Source organism: Schistocerca cancellata, chromosome 4, assembly GCF_023864275.1.
Source record: "Schistocerca cancellata isolate TAMUIC-IGC-003103 chromosome 4, iqSchCanc2.1, whole genome shotgun sequence".
NCBI classification, from domain to species: Eukaryota; Metazoa; Arthropoda; class Insecta; order Orthoptera; family Acrididae; genus Schistocerca; species Schistocerca cancellata.
This window is the reverse complement of record NC_064629.1, coordinates 403,671,921-403,691,197: the sequence shown is the minus strand read 5'-3', so window position 1 is coordinate 403,691,197 and position 19,277 is coordinate 403,671,921. Positions and strand designations below refer to the sequence as shown.

Here is a 19,277-nt window from a genome sequence, read left to right as displayed (position 1 = left end):
TAACTGCATTAGCACTGTTTTTATAACACTGTTTTTTCACTTTCCGAGAAACTTTCCATATTTTCAGAAAATTAAAATTATACATTGTGTACTGATGAGTACAAAAATACAAAACCACTTTATGACTCACTCAAAACTACACCTTCAGCTTATGCCCTGCAACTACTGCCACAGTGATGCCACCATGGTATAAATAACGTACAGAAATTGCAATATTACAGTCCATTATTTGAACATGTACTTAATTTGACTTATAATAAAAAAAGTCTTCACAAACAGTCTGATACTCCAACACTTCAGAAAACAGAGGAAAATGTTGGATAAGTTTACTAATTTAACTGACGAACATTTTCAACATGAATTTTTGCAAGTTATGTGCAATAACAATTACTTGTAATAAATTCTCAGTTATCATTAATTATGTAATGATTATGACTCCTAAATTTTCACAGAATATAGAATAAATGCTGTACAAATTATTATAGTCAGTTATTTTGTCAGAACACTGTAAATATTTTTAAGGCTGTCATGTTATCTTCCAGAATGTTCCAAAAACAGTTTTACATCCAACAATAATATTTTGACATCTCAATAGTATACTTTGTTTATAACAATATTCATGAACCCATGGAATAAGTAAAGTACAGAAATAAATTATTAACAGTGATGATGTAAGATTACTATATTCAAACATTTTGGATCAGGTTTTGTATCAAGTGGTATAGTAATCTGCTGTATTACTAGCCGATCTGGCAGACTGACTGCCTTTGTGCCATTTCTACACATGCCAAAAGCTCATCTCTCTGCCATGCCACCTTTGATCTTGCATCCAGCAGACATGGGTAAGGGTAATATTTGATATGTCATAGCAGTATACAAGCACCACAACTTATTACCTCTGTCATTTCTGGTGTCATAGCCCTTTTTTCCTATTGCTTATGTATTAATACTCTTCATTATCATCTTGTAGTGGGTATTTCTGTCATTTGTGAGTTGCTTTATTGTGGAGGCTTTCTACCTCTGCATCAGAATGTGGGTATGCTGACACCTAGTGATACGTGGCTGGCGACCACGGGGCCCCGTTGCTGAATCCTGGCATTGCTTCCACTTACTTATGCCAGGCTCCTCACTTTTATCTTTCCTATCTGGCCACCCTCGGCCAGCTCTTGTTCTTTTCTGACCCTGACGCTATTAGGTTTTGAGGGCTAGGGGTCTTTCATTTTCCAACCTATACTTCTCATGCAGCGTCTGACCCGGAGCGGGCTGCTGCAAAAGGCATCTGTATCCCATGTTAGGGGCGGCCTCCAGAACTGCGGAAGGCAACGGAATACCACTGCAGATTATCTTCCCTGCATAATGCAGTCTCCATTTTATGCACAAAAAATGGCTTCCTCTCATGTTAAATCAGTGTCCGGAGGTAAAATAGTCCCCCATTCGGATCTCCGGGGGGGGGGGGGGGGGGGGGGGACAACTTGAAAGGAGGCAAAAAATCAAAACGAGAATTGGTACCTGGAATGTCAGAACTCTGCTACAAGCAGGAAAACTAGAAAACCTTAAAAGAGAGATGGAAAAGAATCATATGGACCTCATAGGAGTTGCTGCGGTAAGATGGAATGGACATGGAGTGTTGCAGTCAGATGAATATGTATTCTACTACTCAGGAGGAGAAGTAAAAGGAATTAATGGAGTAGGAATGATTATGACAAAGGAATTGGCTAAATGTGTGGAATATGTAGACTATACAAATGACCGGGTTATTGGTGTAAGGCTGAAAGGAACACAAAAAGATTTACTGATTGTCCAGATGTATATGCCAACTTCAGAACATGATGACCAAATTGTAGAGGAAACATACACTGTAATAGAGAGAATAATGGACGAAAATAAAAAATGCTGCAAAAATAGTAATGGGAGACTGGAACGCCATTGTAGGAGAAGGGAAAGAGGGAAACATAGTAGGCAGTCATGGTCTTGGAAAGAGAAATGACAGAGGTGAATGGTTAATTGACTTCTGCAGGGAAAGGCAGCTGATAGCGGCAAACACATGGTTCAAGAACCATAAGAGGAGGCTCTACACTTGGAAATCACCAGGGGATAAATACGGAAACCAAATCGATTTTATACTGATAGAAGAAAGATACAGGAATGGAATCAAGAAGGTGCACACATTACCAGGTGCAGATATTAATAGTTACCACAACTTACTTATGGCAGAAACAGAAATAAGAATGAAAAAACTGAAAAAGGCGACAATGCTGAAGAAGTGGGATCTAGAGAAGATAAGGTCCAACAAAGAACAAATTACAGAAATGCTGTCTCGGGACTTTCTAAACACATTACGAGACAAAGAAGCACCTGATAATGCCAACGAGTACTGGAATATGCTGAAAGAAGGAATCATTAAAGCAGGACAGCAAAATATAGGATATGTAAAAGGGAAAAGGTAAAAAAAACCATGGGTCACACAAGAAATGATTTCCAAGATGGAGGAGAGAAGAAAATTGAAAAACAAGAACACTGAAGATGCAAGAAAGATATACTGAAGGTTAAATAACGAACTGCGTAGAGAAACAGAGCAGGCTAGGAAAAAAAATGGCTAAAAGAGGAATGTGATGAAATTGAAGAACTGGACAGGAAGGGAAGATACGACTTACTATACAACAGAGTAAAGACTATGACATGGGAACAAAACAGAACAGGAAGTGCTACTATGGAAATTTTGAGTAAAGACTAAGAGGTAGTGTACAAAGATCGTGACGATGTCCTCCAGAGATGGGAAGAATATATAAAAGAGCTGTATGACACAAATAGCAAACCAGAAACTCTCGAACTTGAATCACACAACAGTGTAAGTGATGAAGAGAAAGGACCGACCATCATAATGGAAGAAGTAAAGTCTGCCATTGCTGCAATGAAAAATGGTAAAGCAGTAGGTACAGATACAATACCAGGGGAAATACTAAAATGCTTGAACCACAATGGAATAAGAGAAATATTAAGGTTATGTAATAAAATATATGACATTGGTGAATGGCCTGAGGACTTTTTGACAACAGTAATGATTCCATTACCGAAAAAACAAGGAACCAAGAAATGCAGCGAGCACAGGACAATCAGCCTCATTTCACATGCAGCCAAAGTGATGTTAAGAATAATTAATAAAAGACTTGAAAAAGTAATAGAGGAGAATATCAGCGAGGAGCAGTTTGGCTTTAGATGGAATACGGGCACCAGAGATGCAATAGGGCTCCTACGAATCTTGGGAGAAAGGTTTATTGAAAAAGGAAGAGACCTATATTTGTGCTTCATCGATTTAGAAAAGACATTAGACAATGTGGTTTGCGACAAGCTGGCGACTATTATGAGGGAAAAGAGAGTGGACTGGAAAACCAGAAGACTTATAAACTCATTATACCTTAATCAAAAAGTTTCAGTTAAAGTGAGAGGAGAAAGTACAAACTGGATCAGACTAGGGAAAGGAGTAAGACAAGGATGCTGTTTATCACCTACTCTTTTCAACCTGTACTTGGAAAATATGATTGACCAATGCTCATTAGATGACAAAAGAGTAGAAATTGGAGGAAGAAGAGTAGGGTGCTTGAGATTTGCTGATGACATGGTCCTTCTAGCCACAGGGGAAAAAGAATTACAGGATTTGGTGGACACCATTGCAACTAACGGAAAAAAATATGGAATGAAAATTAACACAAATAAAACAAAAGTATTGGCAATAGGAGGAAATAAGGAAATAAAAATTGTGCTGAATGGAGAAACACTAGAACAGGTGCAAAATTTTAAGTATCTTGGAAGCAGGATAGACACCGACTGGAAGTGCACCACAGAAATTAAAACAAGGATAGCAATGGCAAAAGAGGCGTTTTATAAGAAAAGGAGAATCTTCTGCAGCGGTCTGGACAGAGAACTCAGAAAGAGACTCATAAAATGTCTTGTATGGAGTGTTCTTCTATATGGCGCTGAAACATGGACTATGAGGAAAAAAGACAGAGAAAGGCTGGAGGCTTTTGAGATCTGGACATGGCGGAAGATGGAAAGAATAAGTTGGATGGACAGAGTAAAAAATGAAGAGGTACTGAGAAGAGTGGGAGAGAAAAGACAGTTACTAGATGTAATAAAGAGAAGAAAAAGAAATTGGATTGGGCATATATTAAGAAAGAATGACGGACTGATAAAAACAGTTTTAGAAGGTTATGTAGAAGGGAAAAGGAAGCGAGGAAGGAAGAGATTCCAGATACTGGATGACATGATGGACGGTACAACATACAGCAGCCTTAAGAAGGAAGCAATGGATCACAGAAAATGGAGAGACAAAGGACCTGCTAATATAGCAGATAACTGATGATGATGAGACTTGAAGACTTGAATAATGTTTATGGAGTATATTTTGTTTGGTTTTAAAACAAGGCTTGTTATTCCATCTGCTATAGCTTCAATATCTATAATGTTGTTTTTAATTTTCTTTTTCCTGCAGCAAAATTTCCTTCTTACTCTGAACCTCTGCAGTGAAACATATTCCCTGATTTTTAATTATATTTGCTATTCACATTTTTCCACTCTTCTGGTATCCTAACTGCATTCCATTTCATGTTATTTAATTTCTCTTCCACCTCCATCAACCTATCTTAGGAAGCTGTATAGCTCTGTGCTGGCCAGAGTGGTCAAGCTGTTCTAGGCGCTACAGTCTGGAACCACGCGACCGCTGCGGTCGCAGGTTCAAATCCTGCCTCAGGCATGGATGTGTGTGATGTCCTTAGGTTAGTTAGGTTTAAGTAGTTCTAAGTTGTAGGGGACTGATGACCTCAGAAGTTAAGTCCCATAGTGCTCAGAGCCATTTTTTGTATAGCTCTGCAATTTTAAAAAGAAAACCAGCCTTTAGTAGTGATTCGATGCTGGTGTGGAGGCGTGCTCTCCTGGCCATTGTCAATTTTCGTGACTGGAGCCACCACTTCTCAGTCAAGTAGCTCCTCAATTTACCTCAAAAGGGCTGAGTGCAACCCACTTGCCAACAGTGATCGGCAGACCAGACGGTCTCCTATACAAGTGCTAGCCAAGCCCAACTGTGCCTAACCTTGGTGATCTGACAAGAACTGGTGTTACCCCTGTGGTGAGGCCATTGGCCCCTACAGCTTAAGGAGAGGTGGTGGCAGTCATGCACTTATATATTTGTAAATCCATATCTCTGTCATTTTTTATCCAGTCTCACTGAAATTTTTACATGTATGTATAGGGATCCAATAAGCTTTAAATAATTTTTATGGAATTGTTAATAACATTTTAAAACTGTGAGAGAATTTTGAATTTTTTAAGGTACACTTTTCAATTTTTTCTACGGTAAAGTAATCTAGACTATAAATATACAATTAACTGCAGTAACTATTTGGTAGATTATTTCTATTGTTTTCTGCAATATTTTTGATTTGAACATTTTTTACAGAAAAATTTTCCATATATTATCAACCATAAAACTGTCAACATCTAGATTAAATGTTTCCCATTTAAATATTGCTTCCACGTAAAAGAATAGGTGTGCCAAATTTCATCAAGATCCTTCCAGTAGTTTCTGATATATGTGTTCCTGGAAGAAGAAAACCTTAAGTTGCAGAAAAATCATTTTAAGGTTTGGATGTAATGTTTTAAAATTTTTAAAATCAAACCTTAGTTAAAACTGCCCATATCAATATTCCAGTTCTTCCTCATCATCCATTGCAGCTCTTTTAGCTCCTCTCCTCCTTTGCCTAGCAGTTTTATATATATATATATATATATATATATATATATATATATATATATATATAAAAAGAAAGATGATGAGACTTACCAAACAAAAGCGCTGGCAGGTCGATACACACACAAACAAACACAAACATACACACAAAATCTAGCTTTCGCAACCAACGGTTGCCTCGTCAGGAAAGAGGGAAGGAGAAGGAAAGACAAAAGGATATGGGTTTTAAGGGAGAGGGTAAGGAGTCATTCCAATCCCGGGAGCGGAAAGACTTACCTTAGGGGGAAAAAAGGACAGGTATACACTCGCACACACACACATATCCATCCATCCATACAAGACACAAGCAGACATTTGTAAAGGTGGATGGATATGTGTGTGTGCGCGAGTGTATACCCGTCCTTTTTTCCCCCTAAGGTAAGTCTTTCCACTCCCGGGACTGGAATGACTCCTTACCCTCTCCCTTAAAACCCACATCCTTTCGTCTTTCCCTCTCCTTCCCTCTTTCCTGATGAGGCAACAGTTTGTTGCGAAAGCTTGAATCTTGTGTGTATGTTTGTGTTCGTTTGTGTGTCTGTCGACCTGCCAGCACTTTCATTTGGTAAGTCACATCATCTTTGTTTTTAGGTATATTTTTCCTTCGTGGAATGTTTCCTTCTATTATAACTATATCATTAATTTGAACCCAACAATTACGTTTGTTATTGTCGCCTTTGCATTTCGAAATCTTTCCTGTCGTCTTATTTCTCTTTTTTCTCTTTATTTTCTCTTTCTGTTTTTACCAGTAGTTTCACTTTGTATTCACCTTCCCCTTTTACCGTAATCTACTATACAATTTTATCCCGCCTATATATGCTCAACAATACGTAACCCACTTCCCAACCATAACCAAAAAACTTTATTTTCCGCCTTCAACACTACCGCTGCTATAAAATCCACCGTTTCTAGTTCAATAACAGCTGCTTTCACGTATTTAACAACCATTTCGGCTAGTTCTAATAACTTTAATTTTATTTCCACTTCCGTTTTTCGCACTTCACTGATCATTTTAGCCGCTCCCCACAGGTTTTAATGTCATTATTTCTACAATTGTTAGCCCCATTTTCGTAATCTTTCACCACAACACCACTCCTTTAATACGTTTTTTCGAAATTTTCCCGAATTTCTCCGTCCTTTAACGTGATTTAGCGGCAACACAACCACCTAACCTTTTTGCACATCGCTGTCCACCAACCCAAGTTCACCACAGGATCAACTTAACCAACACTTTTTCGTCTTTTTTCATACCAGATCTCCAATTGCTTTCTAGTTCACCTTTATCTCTCCCCATATATTTCTATCTTTCTTTTTCATTTCAACCTCATGTTAAACTTTCCACCTTCTAATACCATGTCACCCTCACAACACCCCCACAATGACCCCATTAAGTTTTATTTACATTCCCTCCGCAAACATGCCTTCACCCTAGCCAGATTACGCTCACATATTTTATTTTCTCAGGCTTGTCTGAAATTTGGCATAACCCCCAAAGGCCTCACACTTAAAGTTCCCATCTCTGGCTGCAACCCTTCTTTCCATCAGTCCCTATACCAGTTCCAAACTGAACAATCCATTGCCCTCACCCACCTAATCCTTCACCTACACATCAACTCAGCCAATGAACACACCCGTCAACTCCTCTCCTTAATAAAAGTCCTCAATCTTTCCTCTCCCACATCCACACCGGCTATTCAGAGCATCCTCCTACAGGCCAACCGCCAATTAGCTTGGTGGATGGATATGTGTGTGTGCGCGAGTGTATACCCGTCCTTTTTTCCCCCTAAGGTAAGTCTTTCCGCTCCCGGGACTGGAATGACTCCTTACCCTCTCCCTTAAAACCCACATCCTTTCGTCTTTCCCTCTCCTTCCCTCTTTCCTGATGAGGCAACAGTTTGTTGCGAAAGCTTGAATCTTGTGTGTATGTTTGTGTTCGTTTGTGTGTCTGTCGACCTGCCAGCACTTTCATTTGGTAAGTCACATCATCTTTGTTTTTAGGTATATATATATATATATATATATATATATATATATATATATATATATATATATATATATTTTCTGTACTGAAGTCTCTGCCTTTGTGATTCATTGCCTATCGATGATCTGCTCAGTGAAGACTCCAGGTGTAAAGCCCACCTTGCTGAGGATGTGAAGTCTTGCCACATTCCCATCATTGAATACTGCTACAGCTTCCAAAGCAGAAATCTTCACTACCAAATTGGAAACAAACACAGTCTTTGGACATATCTTCCAAATAAGACATTGAAAATTTCTTTTAGCTTCTGCGTTTTGCCATCAGACAGCAGTTCTGGTGAATCCAGTGTATGAAAAGTTGGTTTAATGGCCATTGCAACCTCATAAGGAAGATTATTTTTATGGCTGTAACTTCCCCACTTTCCTTGCTTTTCATAAATTTGCACCATTCATTAGAATATAGGCCATGTTGAGGGTAGTGTCTGTCAGCAAGTAATGAAACCAAATGACCCATACTGCCTTCCTCATACTGTCCAAATCTGTGAGGTTATTTCTAATTGCAGCACTGTAATAGACTTGCAGGCTGTCAGTTCTTTTCTTTGGTAGTCTGCTTTTACCTCCCAGTTGCTTCCCATCCTCTAGTAGCTTGCCTTTATTCTCTGCAACAAGTCTTCTGAGTCATCCACCCATAACCTTCTGAACATGGTCTAAGCACTCTGGTTTTTCAGTAGTGCAGTCTTTTCCACAGGACTGACTTAACTAAGTTTCTTACCATTCTGTTTCTTTACCTACATCATTATATTTCTTGTGCAAGGCACTTGTGTTTACACTAATGACTGTTGAAACTCCATGCATTTTAGTATGCTCCCTTTTCATGCAGGACTGTCACAGGAAACTGCTATTTCTTTGATATTAACTGCCACACAATTTTCTTGAATTTCCCCCTGGACTGCCATTTTCATGCTCTCTTCACTTACTTCTGCAACTATGTTGAGGAGAATAGTGTTCATTGCTGTAAATTGTAGGGGAGGACCAGGAATGTTGATAATACCACATAACAGGTTTCCACCATCTCTTCCAATCCCTATACATCTTAGTCCATAAAAAAATCCCATATTGGCTTCATACATTCTATTACTGGCCTTTGATGTCTTGAATGGTGTGCCAGCATCACAGTTTTGACACAAAATGTGCAATTTGCAAACCAAACCCTCCCTCTTTCCATTGTCCACAAAATTCATATTTAATCCACAAAAAGAGCAGTTGCAGGCTTTTCTAAGTGCTTCTGCCACCAATTACAGACTACAATTTTGAAACCTGTATGTCTGCTATGATTTGTTTCTTCTGATACAATACCTTTTCTAAGTTTTAGTTTAGATGCACTTGGAGACAAGCTAATGTCTGTATCTGCAGGCCTTACCATAACCTTAATGTAAGTTTTTCGCTTCATATTGGAAATATGGAACTTACTATATTTTTGAATAATTTACCAGGCCTAGGCAGTGTAAAAAACGATCAATTTATTCAACCATGCCCAAAGAATAAGGCAATAAATCCATCTTCACTCAAATTCCACCACACAGCACAAAACTTGTTTACAATGCTCCACAGCCTTCTACACCACATTGCTTGTACCACAAAATGGCTCCACAGCACTCTGATGTTATATACAAAAAAAACCACAGCCTTCTAAAGCTATATTTTCCAGGTCCACTAGCAAAATTGAACAAGAAAATTTTTCCTCCACAGGGTACCTTGAAAAGTGGGCATTGCACATTACACTGCTTAGGATTTTAATTTTTTATACCATTTGTAGTTTGAATATCAAAGAAAATTTTGGGATAATAATCTATCCTGATTATATTTAGCTTCAAATAAGAAAATAAAAAGATCTGTGATTTTTTCATGATTTCTGTCACCATCTCCCCTTAAGGTCTCTAAATAAAATGTATTTTAAGCAGCTATGTTTATTAATCCATATTACATTTCATTTTGTGATACTTCTTGTTGCAAAATGTGGGTGCAGAGGACACAGTCTCCATGCAGTAAAGCAATTCCTGTAGTTCCTTGCCTCACTTCCCTCAAATTTCTTTTACTTGGACCAGAATATCAACATCAGGTACTTTCACATGGCAGTAGGGTCTTAGACAACACTAACCAGGGTACATTATCCTGCCAGAACCCTAAAAGTTGCTCAGACTCGTGAACAGTTTTAAATTTCGAAATATCTATGCTCTAAACAGCATCATCCCAGGCCTGAGTAAATCTTCTTATCAGAATGTGGAAGCAACATGACTAGTTTGCATGCTAATTACGAATAAGCAGAGCCCTCATGCCTCCAGTCAGTAGTTCTATTTAGCAATTATTTGCTGTCTGTGTGAATTTTAAAGTATTCCAAACAAGAAGGTTGCAGACATTGATTCACCACACTGTGTGGATTGGCGAGCAGCCAATCAACGTTTGTTCCATTCAGAGCGTTTGTGCTCATAACTTTGTGTCGTATATCAATGTATTTCATGAATGATTGTAGAGAAAGTTTTTGATGTATTGTGTTGTGTCTATAAAATTGAGAGATGCTTAATGTACTCACTAAGCGTAAAATTATTGCATACGTAGAAATTTAAAAATGGCATAATTATACTGAAGTTGATCATAGGACAGCTTCAAATCCAGTAACAAAATATGTTTCTACTAACCTTACTATATTAGTACAAAGAAAATTAATAATATTTGAGACCACATACTGGACTTTTCAGACATAAATGAATGTGAGAATCCTGGTGCTTGCAAAAGAAATCAGCGCTGTGTGAACGAGATGGGCTCCTATAGGTGTGTCAATCTTCTCCACTGTGCTGAAGGATATGAGCTTAATCCAGAGGGAACACAGTGTTTCGGTAAGATACATTACAAAATAAAATTTAAATGTGGAAGTCATCAGTTAACACTCTTTGTGTTTATTTAATAATAGTTTACATTTGTTTGACCAGGACTGCCAAAATGCCATTTTCTTTTAACATTAAAAAATTGTTCTTTTGTATCCAAAGCAAAATTTTTATGTCTTAATTACTACCTGCTTACTGCGTCCTATCCACTGGTGCATATACATTCTATGACAAAAAAATGACACATCACAAAGGAATTATCTGGATGGGATGGAAATCAGTGATGTGATGTACATTTACAGACAAACAAATGATTACAATTTCAGAAAAATAGATTTATTCAAGAGAAAAACTTCAAAAATTGAGCAAGTCGGTAACACATTGGTCCACTTCTGGCTCTTATGTAGGCAGCTGTTTGGCTTGGCATTGATTGGCAGAGTTGTTGCATATCCCCTTAGGGATATCATGCCAAATTCTGTCCAATTGGTGCATTATATTGTCAAATTCCCTACCCGGTTGGAGGTCCTTGCCTGTAATGCTCCAAACAGTGTCAATTGCAGAGAGATCTGATGACTTTGCTGCACAAGGTAGGGTTTGGCAAGCACAAAGACAAGCAGTAAAAACTCTCATTGTGTGTGGGTGGTCATTACCTTGCAGAAATGTAAGTCCAGAATAGCTTACCATGAAGGGCAATAAAATAGGGTGTACAGTGTTGCTGTGCTGTAAGGCTGCCATGGATGAAAACCAAATGAGTCCTGCTAAGAAAAGGAATGACTCCCCAGACCATCACTCATGGTTTTCAGACCATATGGGGAGCAACAGTCAGGTTGGTATCCTACCACTGTCTGGGGCATCTGCAGACACATCTTTGCTGGTCATTGGGGCTCAGTTTGAAGTGGAACTCATCAATGAAAACAATTTTAGTCCAGTCAGTGAGATACCAGGTCAAAGACATGTTTGGACAAGCCCCTGACAGCAGTGGGATGCCACCCTGACTGTTGCCCGCCATACAGCCTGGCAGCCAGGTGCGATGGTTTGTTGTGTCATTTCTTTTCACAGCTGGAGCCCTTTGTTTGTCATCTGAGCACCCTTACAACACAGTGGCAAGTTGGTGATATTCTGTGACCTGTTTTGTTGCCCTTTGTGGCAAGCCATCCTGGGCTTACAATTCAGTGAGACAATGCCCGCTCGCACACGGCGAGACTTTCAACTACTTTTCTTCATGTTTGCCAAATCCAACCTTGGCCTGGAAGGTCACCAGATCGCTCCCCAATTAAGAACATTTGTAGCATTATGGACAGAGTCTTTCAACCAGCTTGGGACTCTGATGATCTAATGCACCAGTTGGACAGAAATTGGAACACTACCCCTCAGGAGGACATCCACCAACATGATCAATCAATGCCAAGCTGAACAACTGCTTTCATAAAGGGCAGAGGTGGACCAACACATTATTGACTTGGTCAATTTGTTAAGCGCTTTCTCTTGAGTAAATCATCCCATTTTTCTGAAATTTTAATCATTTATTTGTCTGCATTCGTACATCACATCCATCTACTTCCATCAAATTCTAATAATTCCTTCATAGTGTGTCTTTTTTTGTCTTAGTGTGTGTTTTACAGTATTTCATTGTAAGTCAAAGTACTATGAAAGTTATAACATGGAAGACACATTTGATGTCACATGTTTGTTGATTAAGTTTGTTTTGTTCCTCTTTTTCACCAAAGGAATTCAGCTTAACATATGATTAAATGTTTGTACAGTAGCACTACTCAGGCTTGTCACTATGTAGAACCTACCAAAAGTTCTTCTGACAGATCAAGCTTATTTCATCGTGTAGATAAAGGAGTCATAATTCATTGTAATTCTTTTGATATAGTATAACCTCTCCACACATACAGCTAGGTTTATCAACACTGTCAAATGAGACCTAATTGTAAGATGTGAAGACCCATCACAGTTGACAAATTACATCCCAAGGTAGTTTTATAATTACTCAAGTGCCAAATTTCAACTCATTGTATTTTTATAAAACTTGACATTATCAAACATGTGGTGTATGTCATCTTAACTTTCAATATAAAATTTATTTGATCTGCAGATCTCAAGATCATTGACAGATCAGTAGAATCCATTCAGCTGTAATAAATTTCGGATCACTGTATTTTATTTGCTGAGAAGAATGCAGGTGTCATACTATCTAGGGCTCTGTCAGGCTGTCTAGGGCTTGCAGTCAGTTTCCAATCTAGCGATGATACACATTATGGGCAGGATATCAAGGTTTAATGTGACATCTGAAATTGTTAGGAAATGGCCTAGAACAAGACACGATATTCTCAGTGAGAGGACCATATATTTGTAAAAGGTCAGGTAAACAATTTTTTTTGGTATATTAGTTTACACAATTGTTTATACTTTATGACTAAGGTTAAATGTTCTGATGAACTTAACCACTGAATGAAAAATAATTTCTATTTTGTGCAAAATTACAAAAATTGATCAAGTAACAAAACAGTTGCTGGCAATTGGGAAAGAGCAAGGGTGCTGCTGACACACATCCTCTCACCCATCATCAAACAGCTTGCAGTCAGTGGTATAGGGAAAGACAAAGTTGAAAGGATTAATGGCACAATATTTTGTTTATATCACTGATGCCAAAAAAGCTCTGTCATTAAATTACTTCAGATGATGTTACATAATGATTAATGTGTGTGAGAAAAACAAAAATAATCATAGATATATGTCAACATAATAAAAATTACCAGAATGAGGTTTTCACTCTGCAGCGGAGTGTGTGCTGATATGAAACTTCCTGGCAGATTAAAACTGTGTGTCCGACCGAGACTCGAAAGGCAAAGGTCCCGAGTTCGAGTCTCGGTCGGGCACACAGTTTTAATCTGCCAGGAAGTTTCATAATAAAAATTACTATGTATCATGCACATCACCAGAATTGTGTAACATCTACTCCTATTTTTTTCTTTTACATGCCCTCTGTAGTATATTACAATGACAAAGATTAAATTTCCTTATAATTAGGCAGTACAGTATCTTACATAAAGAGAGATGCATGAACTGTACTGATGATAAGGTACAACATATTTTCACATAAACATTAGTGGAGTAGCAAAACAGACAAAGGGATGAGATTTGCTGCCAAGGCAGTATAGTATTTGAAATAAACATTGGCCAGTTACATCTTACTCTCCATCACTAATGTAAATCATGGCAATGAATTTCAGTGTACTTACCAGTTGGTTGTATGGGATCAGCAGAGGAATATGGCTCAAGGAGGAGAAGTGAGAAAATGAAAAATGGATGTATTGTGTTTGGATGTGTCCTTGAGAAAACGATTAATGAAATCAACTGATTTTGTGGTGTATGACCACTGACTGTCAAACATGTCCACAAATAATGGTGTACCATTTGCAACCATGTAACACTGTGTAAAAATAGTAATCATAAAAAGATCCTAACTGATAGGGACCAGGAACAAGTGTCATGCCTAGTCAGTGACAGTTGATTTCCAACTCAGTCACAATTTCTGGTACTGATGAACGCAGTTGATCTCAACCAGTTTCTGAGCAACCATTGTGAAGGGAACTGCATGCAATGGTCATTTTGAGTTGGACATCTTGCAAAAAATTGTAGCTCTCAGTGTCAAATAAAGTTACTCGTTTTCAATGGGCCAAACAACAAAGAAAATGGAAAGTAGCTAATTGGAAGTGTATAATGTGGCCCAACAAGTCATGATTTTTTTTCCTTGTTTTCAAATGATGGAAATCACTGAGACGGCACTGACAGCCCAATGAGGCATTTAATCTGCAGTGTGGAGAGTGTCATTCAGGCCAGAAGTAGCTATGTGATGTTTTGGTATTTATTGTGGCATGATGTGAGCATGCTGATTTAGGTCACTGTGATCATGAACCAGGATGTTTATTTCAACATTTTCAGTGGCCAAGTATTGCCATTTCATCTCCATCTTTATGGTGAATATCCTTTATTTCAGGATTACAACAGCCATGTTCATAGATCTGCACTTGAAATGTAGCAGTGAACATGGCTGCAATTTAATGACTCTACAGTATATAATCATCAGTTGGTTGCTTCAGCTGGATAAGGAAGAAATTGGTGGATTCTGTTTCTTGCTGAACTGGATTTTGTTCAAATGCGTGTGAATTCCTAAGGGACCAAACTGCTGAGGTCATCGGCCCTAGACTTACACACTACTTAAACTAACTTATACTAAGAAAACACACACACACACACACACACACACACACACACACACACACACACACACACCCGAGGGAGGACTCGAACCTCCAGCGGGAGGGGCCGCGCAGTCTGTGCAGGGCGCCTGTAACGCGGCCACTCTGCACGGCTTGCTGAATTGAGGTCATTATCAAGGCTAAAGGTGATGTTACCTGGTATTAGCATGATGTCTTCTGGGGTGACTAATTTTTGGTCTGGTGTGCATAGAAACTACTTTTTTATAGTAATTTACTAAATCTTCTATAATTATGAACATTACAAATTATCACATCGCTTTACAGACATTGATGAGTGTCTCCTCAACAAGCATGACTGTGGACCTACTCAAATATGTCAAAATACAGCTGGAGGATATGCATGCAAGTGCCCAAGTGGCTACACCATCTGGAGAAAGGAATGCCATGATATTGACGAGTGTAATCGCTATTCAGGACAGGTAAATTTTTTTTTTTTTTAATTCTTATATGTAATTTTCTCACTTAATTTGTTTTGTTTTATAAGTCACAAATATCATATTTCAGAATTATGTTAGTCATGTGAATTCAAAATGTTTTTAATTTTGATTGAATTTCCTGTGAGCAGGTATGTGCCAGAAATTCAGAATGTCGCAACACCCCAGGTTCTTATGATTGTATATGCAAGGAAGGATTTAGACAGGAACCAGGAGGAAGAACATGTTTAGGTAATTTTAACTGTTGTATAGTATGTGTCTTAGTACAAATTTTCTTTATGGCTTGTTAAATATCAGCATTTTATCAGTTGGTGTTGTTTACAAATGAAGTCGTGCAATTTTAGTGTGCAGAACTTAAGGGTGAAAGTAAACTTGCACATGATGTGTCACTTTGATAAGATGGCTTGATGAAACTTGGACCATATGTGGAAAGAACTTCTACAGTATAGTACAGAAGTTAGCTGAAATAAATATGCAACGAGACAAACAGAAATGACACTTTTACTCAAAGACAATAATTTCACTAAAATCACTGCAATTTATCATGGTCCCAAGGACATTACAGAAGATGGGACATACATTCTTCTTAATAGGGTGTTTGATCACCACAGATGGAAATGCATGCTTTGCAACATGCTCCCATGGTGGCCAAAGGTTTGGTAAGGAGTTCTTGTGGTAGGGCAGTCATTGCTCCACCAGTGTAGTTGACTCTGCTGGAAGGTCGTTGGTGCATGTGTCTTGCCAATGCATCCCACACATTATTTATGAGATGTAAATTAGGGGAACAGGCAGGCCAGGCTGTTCACCAAATATCCTCTCACTCCAAGAGCACCTCCACTTGTACAGTTCGATACAGTCATGCACTGTCATCCATAAAAATGAAGTTAAGGTCAAATGAACCTATGAAGAGATACACACGAAGAAGGAGTACAGTATGACAACAACGTTGTATGGTGAGTGTCACATGTTCAAAGATTTGTAGGTCAGTACGCCAATGCAGCATTATGCCTACCCACACCGTAAAACATGGCCACCAAAGTGATCATGTTGGACAGTGTTCCTGGGTGCATTACATACCTGCATATGGTAAGAGGTGGGAACAGGTAGTACACAGAGGAGTGTTATCACACATGATCATTTTGGTGGCCCAGGTGTTGTGGTGTGGGGAGACATAATGTTGCATGGGTGTACTGATATCTAAATCTCTGAGTATAATACAGTCACCAGTCTGTGTTATTGTAACACTGTACTCTTTCCCCCAAATGCATCTTTTCAGGGGTGCATTCAGCCCTCACTGCTTTTTATGGATGACAATGCAGGACCACATTGATCAGTGCAGGTGGAGAGCCTCTGGAACAAGAGGATATGCAGCAAATTTATAGGGCTGCCCATTCCCCTGACTTGAATCCAATAAAACGCACCTCGTTGTCAACGGGAAGTTAAACACTAATCTCCTCCACCATAAAACGCATGTGGGATGCATTTTGGAGACATATTGTAACAAGTCTCAAGCACCAATGACCACCCAGCAGTTGTCAGCTGCACTCATGGAGGAATGGAATGCCCAATGAGAATAACTCCTTGCCAACCTTGTGGCTAGCAAGGGAGCAGTTTGCAGAGCATGCATTGCTGTCCATGGTGGTCATTCACCTTATTAAAAACCATGTCCCATCTTTTTTAATGTCCATGGGACCATCATGCAGTGACTGCACTGCAGTTATTGACTTTGAGCAAATACAATTGTTGTTCATAGAAAAAGGGAACTCAAGAATAAAGAAAGAAACTTATGACATGAACATCTTATTGGCAACTTTTAAGCTGTTTGCGATGCTAACAGTAATTTCTTTAATGAAATGTTTGAGAATATTTTGATTCCAGGAGCAGTGAAGTGCTCTTGGAAAACCTTATCCAACAGTTACTGAATATGTAGGTCAATAGTGACATACTTAAAACTGATTTAAGTTTTATCACCTTGAGATTCCTTTCCTATCTTAGTTGAGTACTTGAATGACAGTAAGCATGGGATTCAGGTGAATCATACCAAAAGAGGGAAGGGCACTTCATTGTAGTTCAAGCAAAACTGCTTGAATACTGCTCAGCAGTGTGGGATCCGTACCAGATAGGGTTGATAGAAGAGATAGAGAAGATCCAACGGAGAGCAGCGCGCTTCGTTACAGGATCATTTAGTAATCGCGAAAGTGTTACGGAGATGATAGATAAACTCCAGTGGAAGACTCTGCAGGAGAGATGCTCAGTAGCTCGGTACGGGCTTTTGTTAAAGTTTCGAGAACATACCTTCACCGAAGAGTCAAGCAGTATATTGCTCCCTCCTATGTATATCTTGCGACGAGACCATGAGGATAAGATCAGAGAGATTAGAGCCCACACAGGGGCATACCGACAATCCTTCTTTCCACGAACAATACGAGACTGGAATAGAAGGGAGAACCGATAGAGGTACTCAGGGTACTCTCCGCCACACACCGTCAGGTGGCTTGCGGAGTATGGATGTAGATGTAGATGTAGATGTACAAGACACACAAAGAGAAATTGGAAGCTTGACGCTCAGGTAGTGGTCATGATATTTGGTTGTAGTAATGTCTCACTGTTTGCTGTGTTTGGTGACTGCCAACACACTTTGTATAATGCACAGAACTAAATGCCAATTATAGAAAAAGTATTCGTGTAAAACATCTACTAGAAGAGTCATTTGTATAATGAAGAAACGTATGAGAAACTGTAATTCATTTTTTTCTTTTATGTGGCAACTTTACTCTTTCATAAATGACAACTAAAAACTAAGGATGAATGACTGTATAAACTCTGTTGCATTTATGTAGTTATTACTCGTGGTGATACAAATAGTAGTTTTCAAAGACTATGGGCGAAGACATGCAAATGTTTATTACAATCAAATTACCATAACAAATTATATTTTCATGACCCTGAATGTGATAATTTAATGCCAGTACCTGTGTTAAATGTTGCCATTGTATAGTGTAATTATTGTATTCTTTTGAATGAAAGAGAGTAAATGTTTATCAAAAACTATCAAGGGAATTCTTGGACTTAAAACCCTCTTGCCCCAATTTTTTCTATCTTATATTTGAGCAACTATTACAGTGCCATGAATTTGGTGAGACTGCAGAGGGAAAGTGATGTAGGAGCAATGTTAGTACTTCCCTTGAGTACAGTTTATAACTAAATCAGGATAGGCAGATTATGCCATGACTGAAATATCACCTTTTTGCAAAGCAAGATCATTAACAGGTGCTAGTGTGATGATACATGTCACAGGGCAACTGGTACGAATCCTAGCAATGTGAGTTATGTGCAGCTAAAGACTCTTTTTATGAAAAGCTTGAAGACACATATAGCTGAAAATAATGTGTCAGTGATTCTAGGAGATATGAATGCCAAGGTGGGAAACCCTGTTGAGACCAAATATGTGACAATCTACATGAAGAGTGTGAGGACAATGGATTGAGTTGGTTTATTTCACTATAAGCAAAAACATTGCCATAAACAACACCATATTCCCATGAAAGAACATCCATAAAGGGACATGGAAATCTTTGGATGGGGACACAGTTAAGCAAATAGATCATGAACTTGTCCGAATAAGCCACAGCTCAGACATTAAGAATGTTAAAGTGAGAAGGAAGGCAGATATTGATTCAGACCAAGGTGGTGGCAAGGTGTAAGCAGAGATACTGACAACAACTTATAACCGTGTAGAGAGGGAAAGGAATTCTAATGTGGAACCAGTCATTACCAATGAGAGGGGAAGAACAGAATTCCAAAGAGAAATGGATGAAGGGAGGAGAATGATTGTCATTGAGGAGGAAGCTAGCTCTGAAGTGCAGTGGCAACTAATGGAAAGAACAATATCACGGACAATGGAATCCAAGCTAGA

At 38.6% G+C, this 19,277-nt stretch overlaps 1 protein-coding gene across 2 annotated transcripts in view; it reads left to right on the top strand.

Moving 5' to 3' along the window:
* Nucleotides 1–19,277, top strand: part of LOC126183856 (fibrillin-1-like) — a 640,172-nt gene that overhangs the window by 587,421 nt on the left and 33,474 nt on the right. For both annotated transcript variants that reach the window (XM_049926146.1, XM_049926147.1), the window contains 3 exons: nt 10,513–10,650; nt 15,192–15,346; nt 15,493–15,592. In XM_049926146.1, the coding sequence (XP_049782103.1) occupies nt 10,513–10,650; nt 15,192–15,346; nt 15,493–15,592 (393 nt within the window). The remainder of the gene's footprint in view (nt 1–10,512; nt 10,651–15,191; nt 15,347–15,492; nt 15,593–19,277) is intronic.